Below are 21303 nucleotides of genomic sequence, written 5' to 3'. Positions count from 1 at the left end.
ACGACCGCATGGGTAACTTCGCGATGCAAGAGGCCCGCAAACACGCAAAGCGCCCTGCGTAAAAGCAAAAAAAATTCTGCAAATTCGCACAAATTCACAGATTATGCGGAACGCCAATTCGCTTTCGCACGAATTCACGTGCCTCAAATTCGCAAATTTCGCTCATACTTTATGGACTCGCTGGGCCTGGCCGGTCTGGACCAAAACCAGGGATGGCAGGAGCAGAGCTGCCAGAACAATTGACAGAGGAACCAGCAACATCGTGAAGAAGGACAGCAGCGGCGAGAATGAGATTGGGCAGACGGAGGACGCATCGTGGTGGGACCGAATGGCACTCTTCTTACGAAGAGAGAGGCGATCCCGACGCAGAACCAGTTCTCTCCGCTCTGTCTGGTGCAGGAATGTTAGAAGGGGGAGGTCACTAGGTGTGCCCGAGGTAGTTACTGCGGACCCCACAGGGACCCCCCTCTCCCAGGAACTTTGCCGAGCACTTGGGGTCTGACCCTCAGATGAGAGGGTTACGCATCGATAGTTGCACACAGCAAGATCCCACCCTACCACAAAAGGACAAAACACCAGTGGATTACAGGTAGAAAGGGATTCTTTATATAACAGGGGTCAACAAGATGGCAAGATCCACGGGTACACTATGTCATCCGGATAGGGGTATCCGTCAGCACAAGGGGTGTAGGAGACAGTCCGATCGGGATATAGATGCAGTGGTTTCTCAGTACTCACAGTCCACGGGCCTGAAGTCCCTCGCCCGGGTCGGTCCTGCAAGACCGTGAAGAGCAGCAGTGGTGTGGTTGCCTGGCGGCCGGCTCTCAATCCTCGAGCCACGTGGGTATTGATGGAAGACTGCTGTGGGCGTATCAGGCGTACGGCTCCCAATCCTTAAGCCGCGTGATACGAAGGTGCCCACTTGCGAGGCATACCCAGTGTACGGCCCGCACTCCTTGGTCAGGGTAGTCCCTTCAGGCTACCGGTGAAGACGCGCTGCGCACCGGCGGGTGCATCCAGGAGTACGAGGCGTACTCGCGGTTGGTATTAATGGAGCGGTGCACACTATGTAAATGTAAATGTATTGCGATTTATATAGCGCACGTATCACCCGAAGGCATCAAGGCGCTTGCCTTGGGAACCCGTCCTGGCATTTCCCTGTGAGATAACCCCGGACTGGGTATCCCTAGGGTGAAAGCCAGGCATCCCGCAGCGGGTGGGCCGCCGTAGTGGAGATTAAGCAACTATTGCCCAGAGTTGCAGCGTAGGACCCCATGATTAGAATAGGCACCGAGGCGAGAATTATCGAGTCCGTGGACATTTTTGGGCTCAGGACCCTGCCGCGTCGGGAATTGAACCCTGGTCCCGGCCCAGACCTCTGCATCAGGGTCTGCCGCTCTAATCAGTGAGCCACACTCCTCCACTAGAGGGTGCGTCCAAGAGAACGAGGCGTACTCGCCGGCTGGAGATCCAGGATGCGAACCAGCAGGTGTGTGCCAGAGTACGGACCATACTCGCGGGATGGAGACCAAGGATGCGCACCAGCGGGTGCGTGCAGGGGTATGGGCCGTACTCACAAGGTGGAGATTCAAGGATGCGCACCAGCGGGTGCGTGCAGGGGTACGGAGCGTAGCGACAGGCTGAGGATCAACGAGGCGCACCAGCGGGTGCGGGCAAGAGTACGAGCCGTACTCGCAGGATGGAGCTGCGACAACGTCAGCAAGGCTCTGGAGGTCCGAGTCGACAGAGCCGCGAAGAAGTCAGCAGGGCTCTGGAGGTCCGAGTCGACAGAGCCGCGACGAAGTCAGCAGGGCTCTCGAGATTCCGCAAGTCAACCGCCGCCAGTGGGGAAGGGGCCTCCAGTTATAGGGCCTCACCCCTTTGAAGTTCTTTGATCGGCCAGGGGTTTCCTTGATGTCCTCTCCTCCCTGGCCCGGGCTTCCTGCCAGATGGCATCTGGCTCCTCTCCAGCTGGGGGCAGGGTGCTCAGACGGCCAGCGGGGACAGCCTCGGTGGAGACAGGATGTTTGGCCGAAACTCCTCCACCCCCCTCATTTAGTGCCTGCATGCTTAACACCAGGCTGGGGGACAACTTGGCAGGGTGTTTCCGGCCCTATGTCTCTCATGGCTTGAAGCACGGTGGGGGTGATAGGGAGTCAGGGATCTTACAGGACCGGGTTTTCCTATGCTGGGGGGTGCTACAGGTCTAGGCTACGGGTAGGTCTCGTGGACCCGGGGGATGGGGCGCTATTCTGGAGTTGTTTTTTTTAAGTAAGTAAAGTTTATTTTGTTGATTAATTAAAACCATTACAAACAGCAAAGAGCAAATTCAGTTTACAACCTGGTTTAAAAAAACCCAATATAAACACAGACCCAGATTATCCAGCACTCATATACATACTTAGTTCAGCTGTAGTAGGATGACCAATAAACAATTTAGCAGCAAATGTGAAATAAAGTGCAACGAGTTGTTAATAAATAAATTATCAGCAGAAGTTAAATAAAGTGCAAATGTGCGCTCTAGTTCCATAACAAATATTTTAGATGCTAATCAAAGAATTCTGATAAAACCATTTTAATCTAGAATAATAATTAATATACTATCTCCCCACTAATTTGATGTACTTTAAGGCAACAAATTAGATGATCATGTACTTTCAGCAAATATTATCTAGGAAATGACATAATACATTTATAACAATTAAATTTTTAAATTTCCATAAAATTTCCTCATGATCCCTAAAAACATTTACTATTATAGAGTCATTGACATTTTAGATAGCATTCATTACATGGATTTCATCGATTACAGCGTCTTCCTTACATAATTTTGTTTCCACTGTAAGGATATATTTAACAAACTGATGAACTAATCTAGGTGTAATACCACTTAGACATACAATGATTGCAGTTGTGAACGTTCTTACTCCCATTTCCTTAAAAAGCGGTTTTAAAAACATCTTTCGTTCAACAAGCAATCTTGGGCACAAAGTTACAATATGTTGTAGAGTTTCTTCGTTTTTACCACATAATCTACAGACATTAGACGGCCAATTTTTTTCCCATTTTGGGATTTCATCTTTGGTTGGGTATCTCCCAAACCGTAGCAGCATAAATTTATTTTTGATATAAGGTTTTAGATAAAATTTCAAATAGGGCTGGGGATACAAATTGTTAAGAGTTTGCTATTGTCCAAAGATGTTTTTTTTCCCTTAAATCGTCTTTATCCGTTATACAAGACAACAGTGCTGCTGATTGATTGATTGTTTTTTTAAAGACCATTTTACACCTTGTTTCATCCTCTAAGTTCGGGCAATCAGAGGCAAGCAAGCACTCGTTTAAATAAGATCGCCAACTTCCCGAATAGGCCCCTCTTTGAATCTCTAGCCAACAAAGGTTGGCCAGCAACCCTTCCTCTGATCTGGATAATAACAGTAAAGATTTTAAAAATGTAGATTGCCTAACGAGACACTGTTTCTTCAATCCAAATTCTAGTCTGACATTCGCTCGACTGATGTTTTTTGGGATTCTAAATACCGACTTATATGATCTTATTTCAATATCATCTAAAAGTTTCGCATCTTTGCCCCGAAAAATAACAGAACCATAGTCCAATGAAGGAATTAACTTCACTTTCATGGCCTTCATCAAATGGTCATGATTTGGGCATAATAGCTTATCCCTCAATTGTCTAAAGGCAAATGTGAGAGAAGAGCCTTTAGCTTCTAGGTTGTTAAAATGTTTCCTAAAAGATAAATTGTGATCAAATGTTATACCCAAATATTTATAGGTTTTTACACAGTCAACAACCATACCGTTGATATTCCATTCTTTAACACCTAATTTACCTTTTCCCATGGTCATTATTTTAGTTTTTTTAATATTTATTTTTAGACCATTCCTTGCGACATAGACGTTAAAAGAGTCTATTAATCTTTTAAGGCCAATAACTGTCTGACTTAATAAAATAGTATCGTCAGCGTATTGTAAATATTTAATCTCTTGGCCCATCACAAAAGGGGAATGAGCATTAATATCCTTAAAATGGGCAGGGAGATCGGACATAAAAAGATTAAAAAGGCAAGGGGCCAAAACGCAACCTTGTTTCAAGCCGATGTTTGTTTCCAGGCGTCGGGTTATATAACTACCGTCGCCTACTTTAATCTGGACCCAAGTATCAGAATATAGCAGTTTAATCATTTTTAAAAGTGCGTCGGATATTCCCCAATTATCTAATTTTGACCATAATATTAGAGTTTCTGTTACTCCCCCGGGGTCGGGTGAATGCGTGGGGGTCGGGGCTAACTGATTAGGATGTGGCCTCACACGGTGTTCAGGGGTGAGGCACAAAGGAGTTTAGCTGGAAGACTGAGACAGACACGGGGGCTTAGTGGGAAAGAATGTAAGGAGACCCACGCCAAGGCTGCCAGGTCTAACAAGGAAACACTGTCATACTAGGATGGTGCCACTGGCCCGGCTGTAGAGGGTTCTGACACTGAGATCGGGAGGTTCTAAACCATAGACACTGTGAGTACCAGCTTTGGCCCACAGGGCACTTGACTCTACTGTGAGACTCGTATGAACGGGCATTGAGCCGAATGGACTTGAGGGGGTGGGGTTTGATAAATGAGGGAGGAGGGTACACTATTTCGCCTATATGCTGGTTAGGTTCGCCGGTTGTGGAGTGCAGAGGCAACCTGGCTAGACCTCGGTCGGGCGGGTCTGCGCGGTGCCAGTCAGTCGGCTGATTCACAGAGTCTAAGTGGGAAGGGAGGTTTAAACGGACCTGGGTCGGTAAGCGTGGTTGTAATCGTTCTTTCAAGTTGAGAGGGGTACTCCAGGGGGTGGGTGGAGCTTTGGGGTGGGGTTCAGAGTCCTCAAACCAGGACTGGCTGTGAGAATGAAGGGCTACCGCCAGTGGGTGGGGGGAGTTGGGGTTTCCAGTTGTTGGTTTGTTGGGGTTGCTGCCGGGTCTGGTCTATGTTGTTACACAGGAGATCGAAGACGTCCTCCTCTTTCGGGGGCAAGCTATGACAGTACTGGGGGGGTCCCCACACCACTGGCGGGGGACTGTGATACCGAAAATTGTTCACTCATGCCAGGGGATAACCAGAATTACAAACTGATCACATGGAATGTTCGGGGGCTCAATAATAGGGTGAAACGGATCTGGGTGGCATCATACCGTAGGCACCGGGAGTCCCCTTTAAGGCGGTGCATGTTAAACAGGATCCTGAAGGGAGGTTTGTGGTGGTGGTGGTGGTGGAGGGGACACTAGTTGGGTGCAGTATATGCCTTGTAAATGTTTATGCCCGAATAGCGATGATGGTGGGTTTTTGAGCCGAGTTATGGGACAGCTGGATCTGGACCCAGATACAGGATTGGTAGTGGCAGGTGACTTTAACTGTGCCCAGGATGGGGAGCTCGACCGATTCCCCCCAAAACTGGATGCCAAACCTAGAGTCAGAGAAGCGATGGGCCAAATGCTTCACAATTATGGCTTGCTGGACGTGTGGCGCCACCGTAACCCTAGTCGTAGAGTGTACTTGTGTCACATACCTGCTACCAATACCTATAGTAGATTAGACTACTTCTTCATTCAAAAGACGGCGATATATCGGATGGCAGAGACGCAATACCTAGCCCGCTATTTGACTGACCATTCCCCACTCCTAATTGCTTACTCGCTGGCGAGACCGAGATCGCTGGTATACGGAAGGGGATAAGACAGGGCGGCTGCTGGCGTGCCTGATTAGGGTGGAGACTCAGCCTTACCCAATCCTGGCACTTACAAACGACCTTGGACAGGTGGTGTATGCTCAACATGAAATAAATAACGTTTTCCTGGCCCACTTACGTAAAATATACTCCAAGACCCAGTCACCCACGACCCTTGAGGCTGTGGAGGCCTATCTGGCAGGAGTGGAATTGCCTAGTATAGACGCGAACAGTCAGGAGGCCCTGGGGGGCCCCTTTAGTGGGGAGGAAATAAGGGCGGCAATCACCCACCTAAAGACAGCCAAGTCCCCGGGAATGGATGGTATAGCAGCCGAACTCTATAAAGAGTACGGCGGAGTGCTGATCCCCAAACTACTAGAGATCAAAGTGGAGGCCGAGGAACGCAGAATGCTCCTAGACTCCAGGCGGGAAGCAGTGATCTTGATAATCCCCAAACCTGGGAAGGAACCCCTCCTCCCCGGCTCATATAGGCCCATTCTATGCAGAATGTTGATCTTAAAATTATCAGCCAGGTGTTGGCATCTAGGGTCCTCCCCTATCTGCCACAGCTGGTCCGTGACGACCAGTCCAGGTTTATACCGGGCAGAAATATGTTGCGGAATATCCGCCGCCTGGCGGACATTATGCAATCTTTGGAGGGACGGGCCCAATAGAGCACCTTGGTTTTTCTTCGATATCGAACAGGCGTTCGATTTGATCAGATGGGATTAAATATGGCAGGTACTGCTTAAAATGGTTCTAGGGGAAGGGTTCATAAACTGGATTAAAATACTATATGCTCGTCCGATGGCGAGGATCCGTACGGGACGTTACGTGTCAGACACATTTCCTATAGCAAGGGACACGGCAGGGTTGCCTGCTATCCGCCTTGCTTTTTGCCCTGGCAATGGAGCCGTTGGCGTGTCATCTGCGCAAGATACTTGTAGGACAGGGCATACGTGTGGGGGGTTCGGAGCAAGTGGTGTCAATATACGTCGATGATGCGTTAATGTACATGAATCAACCGTCCCAGTCATTGCGGACATTGATAACAGCGCTGGCCCAATTCGCTGATGCCTCCGGGCTTTACATTAACAGAACAAAGTCACAGCTCTAGGCGATTGGAATGTAGAGCGACTGGGGGGCCAACGCCCAATGCTGGAGCTTCCATGGGCAGAGGACACGGTCCGATACCTAGGGATATGGGTTGGTAGGACCGAGGCAGTGTTTTATCAGCACAACATGGGGAGGATAATCCGGGGGCTGCAGGGTAGTATTACCTTTTGGAACACACTTAACCTCTCCCTGTTGGGAAAGATTGCACTAATAAAGATGGTAGTCCTGCCCCGATGTCTCCATACCATGCAAGGCTCCTTCTTTGAAATTCCATACCGGGTATTCAGGGAACTTGATGCACTGCTGGTCCAACTATTATGGAACGGAAAGCAATGCATGGTTAGTTTAGAAGTCATGAAACGTAGTTGGGGTAAAGGGGGTTTGGAGATCCCAGACTTGGAACTTTATTATTTTGCATCGCAATTGCAACATGCCATAGCCTGGTTGGACGTGGATCCCTCCTAGGAGAGGTCCCTGCTGGCACGTACGTACGGGGACCGACAGCTCGGGGCGTTGTAATGGCGGGCCGGGGGGTTCACGGTGCACGCCCGACTTTGGTACGGCTTGGGGCTGCAATTTGGAATCGATTGGTCTGCAGTATAATTCAGGAAAGACCTTTCGCTCCGGAGGCGGACTTCTGGCTGATGCCGCCCTTTGCTCACAGTGACCAGGTGATGTGATTAGAGGCCTGGAAGGGGGGCTGCCTGATGTTGTCTGACCTCTACCCGGACGGTAAATGTATCACTTATCAGGAGGCAGTGACCACCTTTGAGTTGGGGGCAGGGCAGTTTTTGCATTATGCAAAAATAGCGGCAACGGCACAGCAACTATGGCCCACATTTCTGGAAGCCCTGGGGCACACCCAAACCCCTGGTTACTATGATTGTTATGGCGGGAGGGGGAAAGTGTGTTACTCACCTCTATAGGGCATTGAGGGACGATAAAAAGAATGGCCCCCTAAAAAGTGTGCGGAAGGTGTTGGTGAGCAGCCGCTTTAAGCAAATCCAGTGCAGCATAATACATATGACGTACCTCTCACCCAGGAGGTTGCACGCCATTGATGACTCCAGAGACCCTCACTGCCCCAGATGTCGCTATGATCGGGCAGATTTTCTGCATATGGTATGGACATGCCCACCTAGCCAGATGTATTGGGGGGGGGGTTCTCGGGGATCTGACCTGGATAACGGGATGGACTATAGCATTGGATCCACGTGCTCGTCTACTGGGCTTGATTCCTGGTAGTGGGTCTAGTTATAGCCAAGAGGCGTATTGCGATACACTGGTTAACTCAGCAAGGACCGCTACTGGCCAAATGGAGGAAGGATCTATGGGAGTGGGCCCTAGCACAGGAAGGGCACATACGGAGCACCAGGAGGTATGCCAAACTGCCCGAGGTGTTAATGGCATGGGGAGCGATGATGCAGGAGATAGCAGGACAGGCATCCCAAGTCACCATAGTAGCACAGTTGAGATGTCCTCCGTGGAGGGAGGGGGCCCAGGACAGGTGATGGAGACACAGGGTGGCCCCACATGATTACTTCGATACATGGACCTTGAGTTACATAGACCCGGCAGAGGGGGGGAGGGCACTGAGGGGGGATGTTGATATGGGTGAGGGGATGGGAGGCAGGGAGTTTAATACAGTTGGGTTTGATTATGCATATAAAAAGACAAACCAAAGATAATGTTGAAGATAGTGGACCCTCCACGGTTGCAAACTCAGACATTATTTTTGACATGTATTCTTACTGTGATGTTCCTCACCTCGGCTGAGTTGGACGAAATGTATACATGTTGTTTTGGATGTGAACTGCCGATTTGGCAAAAACCTAATAAAGAAATGTATTTTTTTTAAAAGCCTTGGGGTTTATTCATGCAATGCTCTCTAACAGAAAGGCTTTCCCAGATGCCAAATGCAAATGTATATAGAGATATATATTTATATGCAAGCAATAATAAAACACTTGGTAAATGCATAATACTAATGAATAAACATTCATTAGTGATATACTTAGTAATAAGTAACCTGCAGAACTGCTGCAAATTAACTCAAATTTAAAAAACGAATAAATAATTACATAACCACAATTGTGTGACTTGGATGCCAATTATTTCTCAATATAGCCCTTGTTTGTGATTCTGTTGCAGTTCTTACATCATCATCAATATTAAAGAAGATAAAAGCCTGGGTTTTCTGGTCACAGAGGCTCAATCAATCAATCAATCATGCCATTTGTATAGCGCGCTACTCACCCGGAAGGGTCTCAAGGCGCTTTGGGGAGGGGTTTGCTACTGCTCGAACAGCCAGGTCTTGAGTTGTTTCCTGAAGGCGAGATGGTCCTGTGTCATCCGGAGGTGGATGGGGAGGGAGTTCCATGTCTTGGCTGCCAGGTAGGAGAAGGATCTTCCTTCGGCGGTGGCTCTTCGGATGCGTGGTACGGCGGCAAGGGCGAGGCTTGTAGAACGTAGCTGGCGGGTGGGTGTGTAGATGGTCAGGCGGTCGTTGAGGTACTTGGGGCCCAGGTCGTGGAGAGACTTGTGTGCGTGGGTAAGGAGCCTGAACGTGATCCTTTTGCTGACGGGGAGCCAGTGCAGGTCCCTCAGGTGGCCGGAGATGTGGCTGCGTCGGGGGATGTCCAGGATGAGTCGGGCAGAGGCGTTCTGTATGCGCTGGAGTCTTTTCTGTAGTTTGGCTGTGGTTCCCGCGTAGAGGGTGTTCCCGTAGTCCAGTCGGCTGGTGACGAGTGCCTGGGTGACCGTCTTCCTGGTTTCGGTCGGGATCCATCGGAAGATCTTTCGGAGCATGCGCAGGGTGTTGAAGCACGATGAGGAGACGGCGTTGACTTGTCTGGTCATCGAGAGGGAAGAGTCCAGGATGAAGCCCAGGTTGCGTGCGTGGTCGGTTGGCTTGGGTGCGGTGCCCAGGGCCGGGGGCCACCAGGAGTCGTCCCAGGCGGAGGGCTCATTTACATACGGGAGCACGAGCCCAATCAAAAAGCACAATGGTAACCTTTTCAGCTGGGAAGTTTGCTTCCTGAAATCAGCCTGCTTTGTTCCCATAGTGCGGTCAACAAAGGTAAATGTGTCTTTTCTTGGATTTCCTTTAGTAAAGTGTCTTGAGCAGTAAGGTCACGCTCGAAGATAAAGCAAAACAGTGGAAGACACACATTTCAATACAGTGTCTTATAAAGAGACATGGGGCTTCCTGAGTCAAACCAGGTTTATACCAACAAGAATATTTGATAATTACAAGAAGCAAAATCAAAAACAGGTCCAAGATTTAAGGATTAATGATTAGCAAAAACTGATCTAAAAAAAAAAAGACGCTCAGTCATGTATTCAAAAGCACAAAAAAGGTAAATAATAAATAAAAATAAAAAAGATCCACTGAAACAATGTTGAAGCAACTTAAAAAAAAGGTACAAACTGTGCTCGAGGGGGAACTGTTAAGTCTCCGGTGATGATCAACACTGGAATTTGATGCAAGGTTTTGGGCAGAACCAGTCAGAGAAGGTGACAAGATGCACTGAACTGGCATTAAGTGCAAAATAGTCACAAAGAAGAGTTGATTCATCAAGTCAAACCTAAATCTTGGCCATCAAAATGCGTCAAACATCAGGCAATTAAAACAGATGCAAAGTGTTCAAGGTTTCCAGATTATGGAGATGGTTCAAGGTTGATGATCTTGACCAACGCACAGAATGTGGTGTGAGAAAAAGTAGCGTATGGGAGCTCATACGGACAGTACAAACATGAAACTTGTGCCGCCAAGCTATACCACAGCAGGTTCAAACGATAATCAGCAATTCGACTCATATCTCAATTATCCAAGTGGAAAGGTGGAATACCAATAAAGGGAGATCAAGGTGGAGGGATCTCAGGTTTTGGGCTCTTGGTGCCTACACTGTAGCCGTACAGTGAGGAAAAACAACTGTTCTTCGTATAAAAATGTACATGAATAATAAGATCTCAGGACCATTGAGCAGCAAAGTCTATTTCAGTGCCTATGGGGTGGTAGTGTATATATAGGGGGGTTTACCCAAACATAGTCACTGGGACCTGGGTTCAATAGGTACTGAGAGGGAGGGGTCCCAGTGTGAGTGTGAAATAATATAAGCAATTGAAAAAATATTTACACAGACAATGAATGCATCCACATTGTTTTATTCACAATGGAACTAGGTATACTGAATATACTCAACAATTAATCAATATCATAAACGGTTGTACAGTGCCCCAGGGGGGAGGGAGGAGGTGATCAGGTGAGGATGGTGTGGTGGAAAGGAATTAGTGACAGTAAAATCAGCCAATTGATAAAACTGTGTTGACGAGTTAATTCTTATATACAAAACATAAGACCGTTGGTTCGATGCATAAATCAAAACATATCATACTTCACAAGATACAATAAATGTAAAAATATTGGCGTGAAGTTGACGACCAAACAGGTTGTTGTCGACGTTTCGACCCTCTAAAGTTTGCAGGGATTAGTAGTGCCCTTGTTGTGGGGTCCTCATCAGGACAAAATGCGGGGCAGGCAACCTAATTGATATATATAAAATAAAGGAGATTTATGTTCATTGATAATGGGATGTACCTCATATTGTTTAGTCAAAACCAATTAAAGCACACAAAACTACAAAAGAGAGTATACCATTAAGGTTATTACTCAATTTATAAATGCTTGACTGGGCTGGCGTTTCCATATGGTAGTTCATATGTGAGGAAAGACAAATATCTGAGATTGGTAGGGACTATGGGTCAATGTGTGGTTCAATTGACAAAAGCGTCTTAGTACCAGGAAGAATAATCCACATGCACTAGAGTAGTTATATAGAGCGGTGAATGGGGTGGTAAACACAACAAAATCAGGTGAACGGACGAGTAGGGAAAATATAAAAACAAGTCATGATAACACGGTTAACAACAAGGAGAAATAATCTGATCCTACTACTGCAGTATCGAATCACTGTTACAACAGGCCCTCTGGAGCCTGAGTGATGTAGCAAGTCCAGGAAAATGACTTCTAGATATTTGTTGCCGCTCCTCCGTCAAACACATTGCTCTGGTGTTCGTGCAGGATCCTCCCTTTCACTCTAACAGCCCAAGTAACCGCATCCACCTTAGCTTTACTACAAAAATTAAACACTCGTCGAGATGAACACCTCGAGGGCTATTCACAAAGGTATCTTACACCTGTGAGTACTCTGCACATGCAAGGATGCTCTCAGACTTACTGTGCTACTTTTAGCTATCCAACATTACGAGCGTAAACACACTAAAACATGTAGAACTGTGCGTCTCTACGCCATTAAACTGAGGTGGGGCAAAATATACCAAATGTAACTTACTACACCTAAAGTTGAGCAATAGAAAGTGCAGCCCCACACATAGCCAGTCAACGGTATACAAAACTCTCCCTTGGAAAATACTGGAGACAGAGACTTAAAAATAGAACCCAATAGTAAATTAAGATGAATTAAAATGATTTATTTAGCCTGCATATAAATTCAATTTTGTTTTACAAAATAACAAAAATAATTTCTTCATGATAAAAATTTTAAACTTTTAATTTAAAAAATATTACAACTATTATGAAAATAATTAGAAATAATTATATACATAACTCTTTGTAAGGCAGTGTCCTCTCTAAACAGATATGTGTGAGGCAATTTAGATATTCTGAGTACATAACAAAAAAAACACAATTTCATTTTCCATGTGATTTTTTACAACAAATCTTTAAAGACATTTTTATTTAACGCATTTAAAATTAAATATTTAATTAAAATACAAATTACAAATATTGTAGCATTTTTCATTTTGTTTTACATTTGAAGTACATAAAATTAATTTACATTGATATTAAACATAAAAATATTTCATTTTTTTCCAAGTGTAATAAACTTTTTTAATTTGTCTTATGTTTTTACAGAGAGAGCTCCACCCAAGTGCAATATATTAATATGTGTATCTTTTCTTCAGCTTGAATTAAAAGTTTCACACATAAAGTAACATTTGCATTATGTATTAAGAACTATTAAATGAGTTGTAGAGAGAATGATAATAAATGTAATTATACTTTACGAGGAGCAGAAGGGAATGGGAACATGGCTGCAGGTTGACGTCGGTCGCAGGGAGCTCCAGGGATTCATCTGGCTTGTCTCAGACATTCCACTATCTACTACTGCTGGAGACCTACCCACATTACCCTTCTCTAGACCGTTCTCCCACCGGATCTTCACCTCTTCCTGGCCCACAAACTCTTAAAGGCTGTTGTTAACTTAATTTTTCTAATTCATCTGCATCCTCTCCCCTCCCTAAGACTGTGCATCTCATTATTCCATATAACCTTCAACTTGGCGAGGAATTTAAACTTAACAGAGGCTCCCAGAGCTCTTAGCACCTCCATTTTCAGGCCCACATTATGCCTTACTCGATTTCCAGATCCCCAGCTTTGCTTTTCAGTTTAAAAAGTTTCGTTCTTTAGCTAGGACACGTATTAAGAACGAATTTACTTTCTACTTGATTCCTACTACTATATGGAGGCATACACACTTGCCATACCATCCACACAACCTACCAACTACTAATCAATGAATATCTGATTGATGTCTACATTTTTAATAAACCTGCTCACGTGCAGGAACGCCACAAGCCCTGAAGAGTCGTTGTGGACCACACCTACACGACGAAACACGTGTCGGCTGATTGTGGATTTATTAAAACGAACCACCTTAAAATACACTTTCAGGATTCTACATCTGTCCTTGGTTGATATTGTTGTTGTGTTTTAAACAATTGTTTACCATTTACAAACTTTATTTCTTGTTGTGTGCGAGAGCATTGCTGTGTTTTATAACAATAAAGAAGCTTCAAAGCATAGGTCTCCTTTTGTAACCTAGCAAGCAAATCCTATTAGTTCAATGATTACACCATAACTTTGCTGAGTTGATGCCGGACTGTATCGTGTATAATACTATTCAGCAAGACACGCAGTCACATCTACGGTAAGGAGTTTCTCAGTCCATCGACTAGGTTAACTAGTGACTGACGGTGGAATGAGTACAAAAAAGATAATTTATACTTTTCTAAAAATGAAAGTTCTATGAGTAAATAATTTTTAAAAAATCTCAAAATAATAAAATGCTTTCTTTTTAGCTATTTTTTGCCATTCAATTCCATTTATTTAGATTTGTATCTACTTTACAATATTTAATGTAAGATTAGTTCCTATGGGATTTTATTTGACGTCCCTACCTCCATTATTAGTTAGGGAGGGTGTTGCAGTTCCAACAGAAACACGTGTCGGCTGCCGGTCCAACGCATGTGGAAGGATTACTGTATCAAGCTTTCCATTGTTAAAACATATATCATCTGTTTCCAAACATATGATCTAAATGCGTTTGATTTATATATTTACTCTATTGAACAACAAGCAATGACATTTTGAATTTCTCTATGAAACTCACTGTTTGTAGATACATCAAATAAAAAATCTTTTTGTATGAATCAAATTAAACTGACTTGAGTGCCGAGGTTTATCTATAGTCTTTGACATTGCCACTGGGCTCTTTGAGAACAGTGGATAACACCTTAGGGAGTGGGGTGAAAATCTATAAACTTGAGGGGCACCAATACTGTGACTTAATATCTAATGCACTTAGAGAGTGATGTGCTACCAGCAGGACCACCACTACCATTTGTAAATATTGTGTGTTTTCTTGTGTTGAGTGAGACTACTTTTCCGACTGAAGCTTCTCTGGCATTCAGTGCACTGATAAGGTCTTTCACAAGTGTGAGTTATCTTATGTTGAACAAAACTAGATTTCCATTTGAAGCTTTTCTGGCATTCAGAGCACTGATAAGGTTTTTCCCCAGTGTGGATTCTCTGGTGTTGAATGAGACTGACCTTACAAACAAAGCTTTTTTGGCACTCTGAGCACGGATAAGGTTTGTCCTCTGTGTGTGTTTTCTTATGTTCAGTGAGATTTATTTTCTGACTGAACATTTTCTGGCATTCGGTGCACTGATAAGGTCTTTCACCAGTGTGAGCTCTCTCATGTTTAATGAGACTGGCCTTACAACTAAACCGTTTTGGGCACTTTGAGCACTGATAAGGTTTGTACCCAGTGTGTGTTATCTCATGCTGCGTGAGATAACTTTTCCAAATGAAGCTTTTCATGCATTCAGAGCACTGATAAGGTTTTTGCTCAGTGTGGATTCTCTCATGTTTAATGAGACTGGCCTTCCAACTGAAACTTTTTGGGCACTTTGAGCACTGATAAGGTTTGTACCCAGTGTGTGTTTTCTTATGTTCAGTGAGATTACCTTTCTGACTGTAGCTTTTCTGGCATTCGGTGCACTTATAAGGTCTTTCACCAGTGTGTGTTCTCTCATGTTGAGCAAGACTTGATTCCCGGTTGAAGCTTATGTGGCATTCAGAGCACTGATAAGGTTTTTGCCCAGTGTGGATTCTCTCATGTCGATTGAGATTTTCTTTGCAACGGAAACGTTTTTGGCACTCTGAGCACTGATGAGTTTTGTAGCCAGTGTGTGTTATCGTATGTCGAGTGAGATGACTTCTCGAACTGAAGCTTTTCAGGCATTCAGAGCACTGATAAGGTTTTAGCCCAGTGTGTGTTCTTTCATGTTGAATGAGGCAGTCTTTCCGACTAAAGCTTTTCTGGCACTCTGAGCACTGATATGGATTTAGCCCAGTGTGGATTTTCTCATGAGAAATTAGACTGACCTTATGACTGAAGCTTATTTGGCACTCTGAGCACTGATAAGGTTTGTACCCACTGTGAATCCATTCATGTCGTGTGAGACTACCTTTCTTACTGAAGCTTTTCTGGCACTCAGTGCACTGATATGGTTTTATCCCAGTGTGGATTGTCACATGTTGAATGAGAGAGGATTTATGAGTAAAGCATTTCTGGCATTCAGGACACTGATATGGTTTTACCCCAGTGTGGATCGTCACATGTTGAATGAGAGAGGATTTTTGAGTAAAGCATTTCTGGCATTCAGGACACTGATAAGGTTTTTGTCCAGTGTCAGTTCTCTCGTGTTTAGTGGGGTGGGATTGATAACTAAAGCTGTTCTCAAATCCATTACTCCTATTCGAGTTATGGGAATTTTCATGTTGGGTTTGCTCCTGGACACCGGCCATGTTAAGACTGTATCTGATTCCAGAGTTTGTACTCGTTTATGCTACACTCAGCATTAACTTCTAAAATACACGGCAGAAGCTCTTCTTAACATTTGTATTTAACTAATTATATCTTATCTGGAGACTATTTTCCTACTTTTAAAGGCAGCCTGTCTAACCTGTTTTATAAACTTTCACTGAGGAGCCCCTTGAATTTAGTGAGATGGGTTCATTTTCTCCAAGTTATGCCCGAGTGAGTTCTATCAAGTTGAATTAACTAATTTTCTGACTCCGGTTTATCAGATTCGATTTAGAAGTTTTAAAATAACTGATAAGGTCTTTGGGGTTTAGTTTTTGCCGTTAAAGTATATTTGTTCATACAAGTAATGACAGGTGATTAGGGCATGCTAGGGTGGTTTTATGAATTAGCAATACATAGCACTGGCCTCTTTTAAACTTTGTGCAGGTACATTCTTTGCCACTCTAGTGGCTAGGGCAGGTACATGATCAACTTTGGTAGTCCGAGCCTCTTTGAAAGTACTCACTCTGATCAACCCAAGAGACAGAGTTGATGGGGGATAATGTTTCGATATTGGAGATGATAATCCAGCGTCTTTGCTGTTATGAGAAAGAGCATTTACAATTTGTTTTTTTCTTAACAATGTCTTCTCTCTAACAATCACTTGAGACGTAGACAAAAGCTCGTTCTTTTAAACTGCAGTTATTTTTCGTTCTGACAATTCTGTCACATCACATGCACAAATACTGTTTTTTTAGGAGGGGTTTGGGTCTCCAGGGCATTTCTCATAAACCATCAGACAGAATTTGCAACACTGATTATTCTCAAATGCACTGTGTGGGTATCCAATGTAGCAAATGTTCTTTGTCCAACCAATCTTGAAATGTTTCTTTTAAGTGAAAATATTTTTACAATTAGTAGATGAAGACTTTCAATTTACTCTTGAGTTCCATTCATACTTCAGAGAGTCCTCAATCTCAGTAAATGACTCTTCGTAAACATTTACCGTAATTTTTCTTTAAATATTTGACAAATTTCACATTCAGCAGTTTCTTCCGCTCCAAATTCATCAACATTCCTGGCACATATAATATGTTTCTCCTCTAGAGCTCGAGGATGTTTTAACTTTCCTTGAAATAATCCTTTTTATTGTGTTTCACTAAATTAAAACCTTCTTTTTTCTGTTCATGCTTCAGTCACCTGGAGAAATAGAATTTCATATTGTAAATCAACATAAAGAACAAATATTTATGACTTTGTACTTTGCAGAAAGAAAGCATATATAGAAGCAAGATAGGCAATCAGTTTGAGTTGCATTTCTAATAGTGGTGAAACAGCTCGGGGACACTGTGTAGAAAGGGAGCTTGGAATCACTGGAACTCAAGGTTGTGAAAGCAAAACAAGTGAATCTTTAGGAAAGAATCACGAGTTAGACATATATTCTAACACTTATTGTCACACGCAACCAATATATTTGTAATACTTTTAATGAATTATCAGATGCTATTTATTCCACTGCACACTGGGAGTGGGTGGAGGGCTGGCTCCAGCAATTGTGCTATCTGCCCTTTGACCTTTGCTGACAGTGAGGAATCTTGCTGTATTAAACCGGCAGGCAATTAAAAAAAGGGAAACCCGGACGGCAACCTCTAATTGGTGTCACACCAGAAAAGTGGTATAAGCGAAATGAGATCAGGGCAGATTAGGCAGGTGCCCCGCTACAAAAATCACACAAACTAAAAAGTCACAAAAGAAGTCAACTACAACAAGGGGGACATCAACAAGAGCCCAAGGGATAGGAAACCATCCCAGCCCAATACTTCCTCCACTGGAAACCAATTTTGGAAAAGCGAAAAGGTCGGAACAAGAAATAAATACATTTTTCTTTCTGAAAGACCTGGCAGCAGCAATCTTTTCACGAACAGGAAGCATAAAGGGTTTGCTCACACCTCTTGCCCCACAAAAACCAATGCCTTCGGAAACGCAAGAGGCACAACAACCAGCACCTTATGCAATGGCACCATTTACAGAGCCAGACACAGGGAAAGTGTAGGAAAAATTGAACAAATAATAACAGATTCAATAGATGAGGAAAATCAGCTAAAAACCCACTAAACAAAAAGTAGGAAAAAAATCATTGTAAAATGTAATGTAATGTGTGTATACTTGTAAAGCGCACTATCACCTGAAAGGTATCTTGGCGCTGTATACCGCTGTGGAACCCTTCCTGGCTTTCCCTGTGAGATGCCCCCTTACTGGGCACCTCCAAGGTGAGGCCAGGCATCCTAGCGCTTTCGGGGCCGTTGTACAGGCAATTATACACTCAGTGAATAATCACAAGAGCGATTTGGAAGACATTAAGCAAACATGTATAGAACTGACTACTGAACCTAAAAAAAGAAACCATCAACATGATGAAATAGCAATAGCATCCAAGTTCAAAACACTGGATCACTTTCACTCAACTCCTAACAGAGATAAACAGGTTGAGGAGAATCGATGCTATGATTCCCCTTCAACACCCTGTGATATAAAGGCTTCAAAGAAGGACAGTCTGCAAACTTCATGGTTGCACTCCACATTAATAATGGACAATGCTGAACTTGTAAAAGCCCTGGAGACAAAAAAAAATCAGTCAAACTTGGCAATTACTCCTGTAACCTCACAAATAGAAACTACAAATCAATTATACAAAACAAAACAAGTTCCTGCAACAAGATCAATTGGCACTGAAACAAAGCAGGACCTTTCCTCAATTATAGAAACATCAAGCCACTCTTCTTCTCAAATCCTAACAGACCTAAATAATTATTCAATACATGGTTCAGTACCCAACTCAAGGCAGGATCAATTTGATATACAAACATGAAAAACGTTTAAGTATTTCGTCATTTCAGCAGAATAATTCCAAAACAGGAGGATACGAAACCTGTAAACCGAAAAAATATATCAACCAAACGGAGACAGGCAAACTATCCTCTTTACACTCCTCATTATTAAGCATTCTGCAAACGTCGATATCAGCACTAATTATGCAATCTGATAAATTAGATCTTCAGATCGACCCTATGAACATTATGGAAACACACATCTCTAGTATTAACACCAAAATAGATATACTTACCAAACAGCTGAAGAAGGTCCAATCACCTAAGAGCACAGATCCACAATGTATCTGCAAATGCGACCACATAATAGATAAATTAAGTACTCTGCCAGCTATACTAATTGATATATTGAAAGAAATAAAGCACAAGGCCGATCATAAACTAATTTTAAGGCAAATTCCAGAGGAACACACAAAGAGCAATTGCAGTTATTAGACAACTCACCAAAAAAGGAAACCTATGAACAACAGGGAGGACAACCAAATGTGTCAGGTTGTGTAAATACAAAAGAAACCCAAAACGATATATCGCTGATCCAGTTAACAACTAGTGGCCTACAATCTCTTACTACAAAAGCAAAAAACATATTCACCCAAGTATTAACAAAAAGGCAAAAAAAACGTGCTAGAAAGGATAGACAGAACATGAATGGTCCCACGCAAAACGGTGCAGAGGCCAAAACATTCTACTCACTGTTTAGTGCTATGCAAAAAAAAGAAATCTCTTCCAGAAACAAAGATCGTAGAAGAAAAATGTACGCTACTGGTTCAATCAGCGGATCGAATTTCGCCCCCTCGTTCTAATAAGTTAAAAAATAAAGCTAATGAAAATAGCGCAAAAAAGTGGAAGGCAAGTCAGAAGGACAAAGACAAGCATACCCTACCCAAACCAGCCTTACCTCTAAAGGAAATAGATGCAAATAGATTTTTTTTTTAAAAGGGCGGCTTTCTAGACACCTTGCAAATGGAGACATTAACTTCAGATTCTGAACATGACATTCCATCAACTTAGTCACCCCGAGGTACCATTGCGTAATTGCTCTGAACAGAACCTCTTGGAAAGGCCCAAACTTACCAAGACCGGAGAGGTCGTTTGCACTTCACACGGGAACCCTATCATGGACGTGCCGAGTTGAGTCCGCGCTGTTGGTACACAGACAGAAAAACTTGCGGGGCCTATCAAAGCCAGCCTGATTTTCAACAACTGTCTCGGTGGCACACAAAATAGCAGGATAACTATACTGAAGCTAATGAAAGTCAACAGTATTATGGTTCCAACGGGGACACTTTGAACTAATTATACATGAATACATGAGACATACCTAGTATTTATTCGCATGACACGTCCTTTTGAATTACTTTCATAGGCAGCTTTTTTGCTCTAATATTTGAAACAAGAAATAGATGGACTTTTCTTATTGACCAGCAACTTCCCTGGTCGACGCCGTCCACAGTGGAAGACTTCGGGAATCAAACTATTGTGCAGCTTCTCACGCCCTTAAAATCGGGAAAAAGCCTTGAGGAAGTCACTTGGTGTGACGAAACACGTGTCGGCTGTCGTGTATTTGGATCAAGATTATGAGGAAATAACCATCAATCGGATTCTCTTGAATGTTATATATTTTTGAGGGGAAATGGTCTCTTCTTGGTCCTTTTTGTAAACCATGATGTCTTAAATGATTGTTTGGATTAAATAATCACTGTTTTTTTTAACTCAAATCTGCTTGTTGCCAGTGATATTATAAGTATGAACAATGTAGTGTGTTATGACTAACTACGAACAGGAGATGTCACTTTTGAGTGCCGGGATATTTGTATAATTATATTGCACTTCACTTGTGTTTGCATAAACTTGCTGCACCATACCAGGATCATCAACAATCAAGTTTCCTTGGTCTCCCTCTCCTTGAAAAAAAAAGAAGAGCCCAAAGGTCAAAATTGGGGAAAACATAAATAGGAGACAGAGTATATCCAGTGTCGGGTCTACCAATAAGAAGGAACAAATTAAGGGATTGTCTGCTAACAGCCCCATGCGGAGATGGGTTCAATCAAAAGGAGGGATAAAAACTGTTATGTCAATGTTATCTGATGTAGGGTTGACGGACAAGGCTACAAATGTCACCAGTGTACGTGGTGCAAGCTGCTCAGAAACTGACCTTGATTCAGAATCCTGCATAACGCCTAAGAGAAATGGTGACTCAGGCCAAAATGGACCACTTACGGTATCTGGTTCACGTGGTTCATTTCAATTATCTCACTCGTTGAGACCGGGCGAGGATTCGCAAAGAAGGCGCTCCAAGGAAAACAATGCTCCAATACTCTTCTTGATATTACAAGCCTTAAAAGATCAGAGGGAGGAGACGAGAGAGCTCTTTGCTCAGATTAGGGCAGACAATCTTAGTATTC

At 43.5% G+C, this 21303-nt stretch overlaps 1 protein-coding gene across 4 annotated transcripts in view; it reads right to left on the bottom strand.

Annotated features, from left to right (window-relative positions):
• Positions 1-12306: 12306 nt before the first annotated feature.
• LOC144769141 (uncharacterized) overlaps positions 12307-21303 on the bottom strand; it is a 99502-nt gene continuing 90505 nt past the window's right edge. For 3 of the 4 annotated variants that reach the window (XM_078653183.1, XM_078653376.1, XM_078653254.1), the window contains one exon: positions 12307-17210. In XM_078653183.1, coding sequence (XP_078509309.1) covers positions 14534-16012 — 1479 coding nt within the window. In that variant the 5' untranslated portion in view covers positions 16013-17210 and the 3' untranslated portion in view covers positions 12307-14533. Of the gene's footprint in view, positions 17211-19134; positions 19186-21303 lie in introns of all 4 variants that reach the window. The other variant, XM_078653319.1, reaches the window with a different exon arrangement.

Source organism: Lissotriton helveticus, chromosome 1_1 (genome assembly GCF_964261635.1).
Source record: "Lissotriton helveticus chromosome 1_1, aLisHel1.1, whole genome shotgun sequence".
Lineage (NCBI taxonomy): Eukaryota > Metazoa > Chordata > Amphibia > Caudata > Salamandridae > Lissotriton > Lissotriton helveticus.
The sequence above is the reverse complement of the archived record's forward strand: the minus strand, read 5'-3'. Positions and strand labels throughout refer to the sequence as shown.